General features: G+C 38.5%; 1 protein-coding gene across 1 annotated transcript; it reads right to left on the reverse strand.

Annotated features, from left to right (window-relative positions):
* Positions 1 to 4,398: 4,398 nt before the first annotated feature.
* On the reverse strand, positions 4,399 to 7,536 carry LOC101302076 (glutamyl-tRNA reductase 1, chloroplastic-like). The gene is made up of 3 exons (XM_004299783.1): positions 7,092 to 7,536; positions 6,180 to 6,421; positions 4,399 to 5,903 (listed from the first exon to the last, which is right to left on the reverse strand). The coding sequence occupies exons 1-3, from the start codon at positions 7,315 to 7,317 to the stop codon at positions 4,773 to 4,775; spliced, it is 1,599 nt and encodes a 532-aa protein (XP_004299831.1). The 5' UTR covers positions 7,318 to 7,536; the 3' UTR covers positions 4,399 to 4,772.
* Positions 7,537 to 9,401: the final 1,865 nt, after the last annotated feature.

Below are 9,401 nucleotides of genomic sequence, written 5' to 3' on the forward strand. Positions count from 1 at the left end.
GCACAAAATATTATAAAAAAGAAAAAAAAAAGAATGATGTATTATAACAAAGTCCATAATTATCCATGAGTTATTAATTCCATAAGTATGAATGATATTTTGAATACATCTGAACTTCTATTCATTTTAAAAAGTCTTAATTGAATATCTCTGAACTTTGGTGGAATTCATAATGATTTTTTAAAATCTAGTTGAATACACCCAGACTTTGATAGATTTTTAAAAGTCTGTATTGAATACACCTAAACTTTCAAATTCCATAGACTTCTTTAAAACTTCCACTAATTTCATATACAATACACCCCCCTAATTGAGGTTTCTAAACGACTAATATTACCTTTTATAGAGATTAGATAGATTTCGTTAGAAGTCATTTTGTCGTAGGTATTATCTTTGCGCATTTTACCATGAGGGTTATCTGTCATTTGTAAGAGCTTGTGTTATTTTATGTTTTTTTTTCGTAGACCATATATAATGTATGGCTGTGGATAAATCAATAAAATTAATTATCTATCTATTTAAAAAAAAATCAAGAAAAACAATAGCTTGTCAATCAAACTCCTCATTGAAAAAGGGTGATCGAGAATTCGAGATTGTTCGAAAAGACAAACATATATAATTTTTTTTTTAATCCTTGAATATAACGTACTAGCAATCCTATGAAAGGAAGCTGCTGACTGCTGTTGCTACTAAATACGTCCCACAACAAATTGCCCCATTAGAATTAAATCAAGGACGACAATACAATACGAGTGAAAGAATCAAAAGAGTAATTCTCATCAGGATAAAGCAGCAAAATCTTACTAATCGCCCTACTTTGCTAAAAATGAACACGAGAGAAGTAAGACACAAAACAACTCCCTTACAAAAAAGAACACAGTTTATGGATCAAAAGGAAATAGTTTCGGCCACATCTCTCTCTCTCTCTCTCTCTCTCTCGAGTCTCGAGTCTCATTATTGTTTGGTATTTGGACTGGCTGTGGCTTATAAACATGTGTAAACACTATTACCGTATTTGATGTGTATGGTAAGCATGAACCCTCCTGTAGTGTTCATTTGTCCAAATCCATGGTCATCGTACCTCTCCTTTGCCCTCTCCCCAATTTAGTCCTAGTCCCAACTGCAAGTCTGGAACATGAATGAAATGTCTAATCCATGTCTCAGTATCAACAATAAGATTTGCACAGATGGTAGAACATATATACCATGCATAGTACAAGAGAAAAACTTACATTAAATGCAGAGATCAAATAAATGATGCATCAAACTTGGGGACCATATATATACGAGTGTAGTGATTTACTAGAGTCTTCTGTGACCATGTTTTTATCACTATGAGATCGATTGGCGTATGCCGACGAGACGCAATGTTCAGTCGAAAGGAACACACTTACACACACCATCTAGGTTTCTTGTGAACACTGCATACATGTACACTGTCCAGTTCATTAGGAATACTGGTAGAGCTACAAATCCAGAGTCATACAAATCCAGAGTCATATGTTGTCGTCTGATAAATGTACCAGGTACCTGTCCGGTGTCTCTGTCTCATTTAACCGGAGGTGACAACAAAACACAGAATTCGTACAGATTATGGGGACCATAATGAATGTACGTATCAGTTTAGTACGTACAGTAGTTTGTTGTAGTACGTCATGCTGGCAAGTTCGATTGATATATGTAGGTAGCAAACATGCCCACGTTCGAATGAACTCAACGATATGTTTCTGAAGATGAGATCACAAGGAATCGAAAGGAATGTATAACGAAGTATAGCTGCTATTTACACCAATTTCAGAGAACCATCCAGGCTGAACTAGACGATAGGAGTTCTCTGTGAACAGCGACGGACACAGAAAATGCCATTGCATAATTTGCATTTCAAGGTCGTTAACAGATTGAGCTAGCTCAATTTGGCGTTATTTGAAACTTATTACCTTGTACGAAAGAACCTTGTAGAGCAACAGAACTCCACCACAGACTGTCTAATTGACACCAACGTATGAAACCTCATAGCAATTAACACTAAAGAGTTTTGCTATACTATTAGCAGGGTCGAAAGGTGAGGCCATTAGTTTCGAATTTACGGCCTTCAAATTAACTTGGAACTTGCTAATACATATTTATATGCGAAAACCATGAAACCTTACAGAGGTTGTAGCTATGAACCAACCCTATCCGGCCGCTTCAGTATCTTGTGACTGCATATGTATTAGCTCGAATGAATAAGGTTCTTAGTGAGTACATTTATACATAAACAGAACTCTACATTTGCTTAACAAATCTAATACATCCTTATAATAAGCTGTAGGCAGCATTTTTTGTATCAGGTTAAGATCTACGAAGGGTAGGCTTAGAGCCTTAGATTATTGCAGCGTGGGAAGACACGTACGTTTCTGGGATTTAGGTATAATGGTATATTATAGTTTTAGTTAGGAGCTGATGAATATATTGATAGATGATTCTTGTTTCTTTACATGGTTGCTATTTATGATACGAATTAATGGAGTTATCCAGTAACTTGTAGCTGTTTCTCTAGTTATACGACCCTGACGTTGTCATAGATTGACAACATGCAAATTCTGTACAACAACTGAGGCAGCAGAAATCCAAATAGATGGATAACAAACAATGAAGATAGAACCATTAATGTCATACTTGTCGTTATACTGCAGTAAAGTAAAGACTTAATGTCATACTTGTCGTTATACTGCAGTAAAGTAAAGATGTGCAATACAAAGAAGCTAGAAGAAACTAGCAGACAAAGTGTGTATGTTCAGATATATGCATCCTACTCGTTACTACTACTACCACACACAAAAAATCCTCAGAAAATGATCAAGTTAAGCCAAATTTACATACTCCAAACTGAAAAAGTTGATTACTATAGTCGATATGTTGTGCGCTACCCAGATGTTGTTAATAAAGTAATTGGGGTGATGATCAGAATGAAAACGAACATCTGTGGTGTTAATATTTAGGCCTCTGCCACGGGATCATCCTTGTTAGCTTTTACTTCAGAATGGATGGCATTCTATCGATTTGAAGAGTGATTGTACATCATTGGTTGCAGCAATCAACAAGAAATGGATAGATAATTCATATCTGGGTTGTATACTTGAGGATATTGAAGCTCTCATAAAGGAGCTTAATAGAATCCAAGTTCGATCAGCATATGTAACAATTAGACTAGCTCAATAAGCTCGTAATGCTATGATCCGTACACTTAGATGAGGCTCCTGACATTATTCAGGATGTTGTTTTGAGGACCGTAATACTTCTTCCCTGGAGTTTAAGCCGTATCTCCCAAATACATGAGCATGTGAAACCAGTTAAACAGCTCCCATTTTTTTCAAAAAGAAAAGAAGTTGAGCTTGAGTTATATTTTAATTGAGCTCCCAAAACTCTCCTATTTGACAATATCCCAAATCACTGGACAATTAGTTAGGATTCACTATGAGAGGCTATAGTGTGGATGGTTGTCGGGGTGCTCCAAGGCACCGATAAATAGCCGATGGCACATCCCTAGGGGAAGACGAGCAGATATGACATTATTCCACAATGGATTGGGTAATGATGTGAAGAGGCAATGGGAGTGGTCGATGCTAGTTGCAGTGGCAGCAATGTGAAGTATAGCTAATAAGCTTTGGAAAGCAATTTGGGGTCACAGTTGCTAATGGCGTTATCACAATTTTCTTCCATGTACGTCTAGCTTTTATAAGAGACATTCTTGCTGATGCCAAGAGTGCTGTACATGGGGTTTTATGGAAGACATATATAGTCCTCCATGCCATTTCAGGATTACAAGGAGCTGGAGTCCTTGCTTCACTGGCTGCTGCTTGGCAGGTAGAGTTTGAATTGGCAACTAAACCTAGTCTGCAACTTGAACCATCAGATACAACACTAGTCCTAGCGATATCGTTGCTAATGCAGTTGCAAATCTAGATAGGCAATGTGTGGCGTGCTACTGGGAGGAGCGTGTTCCCTCGGAAGTTTTTCTTGCACTATAGGCACCTCTATCTAGTGTTTACTTTTCTATCAAAAAAAAAAAAAAAAAACCTTGAACCATCAGATACATGAAGATGGATCCCCCACCATGTCTGAAGCTCCAGTTCGGACGCGTAAATCAAGTTTCTGAAGAAACACCGGCTTATCCAATGTTGGAGGGCTTGCCAGCAGTTTGCAATTCAAATGTTGAGGTGAGGAGCGTAGGTGTAGTGCAGAGGAATGGGAGTAGGTCTTGATTAAAACTGAGCCTGTAATTGCTTGATGCCTTGATGCATTTATCACTGAAAAGACTGAAAGTTAGAGATGTATACTCAATTCAAATTTTGCTTTGCTAACAAAAAAGAAAAGGTTATAACCTTGAGAGTGTCATTATTGGGAAGAAAGACTAAATGTGCAGAAAACTCAAATATATTCATATCAAAATTCCGAATCCAATTATCAATAATTACAAGAATTAACAGTATACAAGATACAGACGTAACTTTACGGACACATATGTTCACCTCATAATTCCGCAATTTGCTACTGCGTACATAGCCGAACAGCCACTTAAGAACATATCGAAGACATAAAGAACTCCAAGATAACAGCCAGGTTAAGTGTCTTACACCAATGAATGAATTGGAAGATCCCTAGCTGGGACCAACACCACTTGTCTATCCAATTTTAGATTACACCAAAGTGAACTAAACCACAATGTGAGGATGTTTCCCCTTATTTGACTTTGAGGTAGAAGAGTCATGAAAGAAAAATGATGTAGGAGCTTACTTCTGGGTTTGTTCCACCTTAGCTCGAATCTTCTGCTCCAACACAGATATTTCTGTCTCAAGACTGAACATTCTGTTAAGAGCATGCATATTTTCAAGGGTCTCACTCAAAGTTCGGCTGTCACTCCCATCACATCGTAAGTGCTGCATTGGACCATGAAGGAGCTTGTTCACAATACCTCGGCTAAGATCATCCACAGCTTTTCTAGTTTTCTTTGTTATGTCATCACCCATTTTTGATAAGCATTTGTCTAGCTCAGCAACTCTGATTCTTTCCGCATAAGCTCTTAATTTCTTGATGGTAGGAACTGTCTCCAATGAGTCTCTCCATGATTCAAATTGCTTTGATTCTTCAGTAATAATTGATTGAGCTTCCATAGCTTTCCGGATACGATCCTCCTTGTTAGCAGCCACAACCTCCTTAAGGTCATCAACATTGTAAACTTTAGCACCATCAACATCTGCAACACATGAGCTCACATTCCTAGGCACAGAGATATCGACGAATAGCCTCAAACCCCCAGTCTCTGGACCAACAGCAGGGAGGTCTTTCACATTTTCTTTGAAAAATAATGGGGTTTCTGATGCAGTGCTTGTAAAAATCACATCTGCCTCGGCTGCACTGGCGAGCATTTCCGTGAGGGGCTTGTAGATTATCTCAACACCCTCCATTTCTTCACGGATGGCTGCTACTCTCTCCTCGCTCCTATTTACAACAACCATCTTTGTGCAACCTTTGGATACCAAATGTTTGATCACAAGCTTCCCCATTTTCCCCGCACCAATAATTAACATTCTAGCAGTAGCATGAGAGGGTTCAGGAAGCTTCATCAAGGCAAGTTCAACAGCAGCAGAGCTCACAGAAACTGCACCTGCAGCGATGTTAGTCTCAGTCCTAACACGTTTTCCCACAGTGATTGCATGCTTGAATAGCCCACTGATGTTCCTGCCAAAGCCAACAACACCTTGCCCAACTTTAACAACCTGTTTCACCTGGGCAAGAATCTGACCTTCTCCAAGGACAAGAGAGTCGAGACCTGCTGATACTTCAAAGAGATGTTGTGTAGCATCATTGTTATACAATAGGAACCGGTGCTGGCATAGCTCAGAAACAGGGACACCGCTTGTCTGTCAACAAAAATCAAAGATAGTCATGACATGTTCAGGACCTATTAATGATTTATTTTCAACTTGGACATGATATTTCAGGATATTAGCGAGTGAAAGTAGAAACAAAACCACAAATGAGGAGATTTGTACTTTTTTTTTCTCTCAAGGAAACTAAGTTAATTGTCAAAGGTGTCATCAGATGGTCAATCATTGCCGAAGGTTTTTATCATATGATCCTTTTCAAATTAGATATAAAAAAACGCCATTTGTACTTTATAATAAAGAGAAGATTACCTTTGACATCCATTCAGTCACTTCTTTGACTCCACGATGCTGAGATAGAGCTACAACATATATCTCCATCCTGTTGCAGGTGCTAAGAACAGCAGCTTCTTCAATATGATTTAAGCCACACAGCTCCCCAATAGCTCGAGGCCATTCAGCTTCTGGAATGGCTAGTTTTTCACGCATCTCAACAGGTGTTGTGTGAATACTAAGCCCAATGACCACAATGCTGCTTCTCTCCTTTGTATATCCTGAGAGATTTATTGTAGAAATATCAGTCAAACAATACTACAAGAATAGTTACAATAAGCCAAAGACATCAAGCTTGTCTAAGAAGCCACACAACAACCTTATCGGTGATAACAAAAGTGAAAATGATAAATTGCTGATTACGATCTTGGAAAGCAATTCAGAATAGAACTCAGATATTAAACTCCATATAAATGAAATCAAATAATGGTAACCTTAAGCTTCAGAATTCTATAGCTTAAACTACTAGGAACAGAACAAGTGGGGCATATGATGAATGTCTCTCTCACTATGAAGTCATAATATTCAAAGTTTCACACAATATCACTATCATATTTTCCTACAGGTATTGAAATCATCATTATATATTATGAACTTTTACCAACTTCAGATTAGGGAAACACAATATTAGCTTCGTTTTCACTACTCCTTCAAATCTACACACCACAAAATACTAATGGGAGCAGTAACAAATTAAAAAAAAAAAAAAATTAGTTAATCAGCATTTTATACACTAGACCCACAAACACAAACACCATCCAGAATTCACCCAAATTCACCAAACCAACAATTTGCAAGAGGACAACTGAATTCCAACACAAACCCATTACACCAAACACCAAAAACGAACAGAAAGCAAAATGCTTTAACTGTACAAATACAGAAACTTACTGTCAGCAGCAGAAGTCTTGAGCTGCTCAAGAGCCGAGACATTGGAAGAAGAGCCAGTCTGAGCAACATCAGAGGCCGCGACTTCGCACCTGACTCCTCTCTGAACCCTTCTGGTCCAAATGGGCCTCGGCAAATACGAAGCATTGGAGGAAGAAGAAGAAGAGGCCGATGCCTTCAAGAAAAGAGCCTCCAATTTGGCTCCTGCAAAGCTGGTCGAGACCGCCATTGACCCAAACGGCAGGGCGTGATCGAAAGGCCTGGAATTGAGTGTGGCTTGGGATTGGAAAATGCGACCAGAGAGGTTGTGGGAGGTGTTGGAAGGGAGAAATGGCCGTTTGGGTCTGGTGGGTTACGCAAAAAGATTTGACCTTTGTGTTTGGTCTGAGTTTGTGGTTTGGTTTTGGTGAAGTCAGAGATGCCAATGTGGTTTGGGATGGGTTGGGATTTGGGGGTGTGTTTTCTGATTTCTTTGTGATCTGATTGGCGGATGGAACACACGTTTTATCCACACTCTCTTCCTCTTGTGTGGGACACACTACTCTATTCTTTGCCAAAATCATTTAGAGAGCATACAAGAAATGTGATGGTAATGAAAAATAATTAGATTTGATAATGTCTTTCACTATATGTTGAAAAGTAGAAAATAATAAGGTACATTTTTCTTTTTCAATGTTCTTTTAACCGGTCATAGTTGTGAGATGTCTGTTGATGACCTTTAAACTTATATAAGCTGTTATTATCAGGGTCTGATTGAGGTAATAATTCTAATGTTGTAATAGAAGATAGTGTGGTGAATTCAAGTGATCTTTTATCGAACGTAGTATGACTAATTCTCAAGGTATTCGTTTCGTGCCCAAATCTCATGCTCGTATTGCTCGTCCATGACATTGCCGATGTGACTAAGCCAACAAGAGTTTATATTAACCATCCTAACTTAAGCTTTTGTTGATTACACTAACCCCTGTTTTACATCTTTGATTCCCAAGTGATTTCACTCTCCTCTTTTACCCTTCATGCTTGGTCTTTGAATCTGTTGATCAATATCAACCATCTAAATCTTACATAGAGACAAAGTCAATAATGACAAGTTATACTTATGCTAAAGACGAAATAGAGTATCAAGCTGATGACAATGTTCCCATGGATTCTTTCAACCTGGCCTTGATGCTGTTTTGGAAACTATTATGAAATATGTGAACATATAGAAAGTGATAAGGTTGGAAGATGTGGGGGGTGAAGATATGTGAAAGAGATTGCTCCATGAGATTTCCAGGCCTCTATTTGCCACAACTTTCAGAATGAGATACTCCAGCTCGTACGTGGAGAACAATAATGCTCATACTTTCGGATATGCAACTTTGTGGTTTCTATAATTTAACCACTACGTGTGTCTCTTTCTACCATTCTGCTCTTTTTGATATCATGCCAATTTAAAGATTAAAAGATATATTGGTGTTTGAATATGTTCTATATAGATTTTGCTGCATGGTAACATATATCTTGCTTGTTTCATTTGCTTGCAATAGTCCCGGTGTGTGTTTGCTGTACATACCATTCAAGGACGAGAAAATTGAAGAAATCTCTTGGAACAACCAAAACAATCGAGGAACTAAAATAGCAGGTTTTAGCTGTCTAATTCAATAATATTATTTATTAAAAAGAGAAGGGTCAATTACATATAAATCCACTTTGAGACATTTTTTCCCACATACATCCACCCCAACATTTTTACCCACATAAGTCCACCCAAGTCTAAATAAAGTTTTGTATTAAGTATTAAAGTTCAACATAATTACAGACTGCCATCCAACAAAAAAAATTAGATTTTCTCCTTTATATTTACAAGAATGCCACTAGTATAAAAAGTCAACAACCACTCTCATTTCGGAACAGTCTCCGGCGGACCTCCGGCGAGATTTCCAGCGGACCTCCGGCGAGGTTTCCAGCGAAGTTTCCGGCCGACCTCCGACGAGATTTCCGACTGACCTCCGGCGAGGTTTCCGGCCGACCTCCGACGATGACAAAAATTACTACTACCAGCTAAAAAAGCTACTACCACCAGCTATAAAAGCTACTACCATCGCCTACAAAAGCTACTACAAAAGTTTTTGACCGACCTCCGGCGAGATTTCCGATCGACCTCCGACGAGGTTTCCGGCCGACCTCCGACGATGACAAAAATTACTACTACAAGCTAAAAAAGCTACTACCACCAGCTATAAAAGCTACTACCACCGCCTACAAAAGCTACTACTGTGAGGTTTCTGATGAAAACAAAAGCTACTACCACCAGCCACAAAAACTACTACC

The sequence above is a fragment of the Fragaria vesca genome, linkage group LG5 (assembly GCF_000184155.1).
Source record: "Fragaria vesca subsp. vesca linkage group LG5, FraVesHawaii_1.0, whole genome shotgun sequence".
Lineage (NCBI taxonomy): Eukaryota > Viridiplantae > Streptophyta > Magnoliopsida > Rosales > Rosaceae > Fragaria > Fragaria vesca.

What these genes read in the sequence shown, in the direction of transcription:
- LOC101302076 (XM_004299783.1), bottom strand. Translation starts at nt 7,317, where the DNA reads ATGGCGGTCTCGACCAGCTTTGCAGGAGCCAAATTGGAGGCTCTTTTC. An exon ending in CAAGACTTCTGCTGCTGACA is followed by an intron (nt 6,422 to 7,091) that starts GTAAGTTTCTGT and finishes TAAATCTCTCAG; the next exon opens with GATATACAAAGGAGAGAAGC. An exon ending in TGACTGAATGGATGTCAAAG is followed by an intron (nt 5,904 to 6,179) that starts GTAATCTTCTCT and finishes TTTTGTTGACAG; the next exon opens with ACAAGCGGTGTCCCTGTTTC.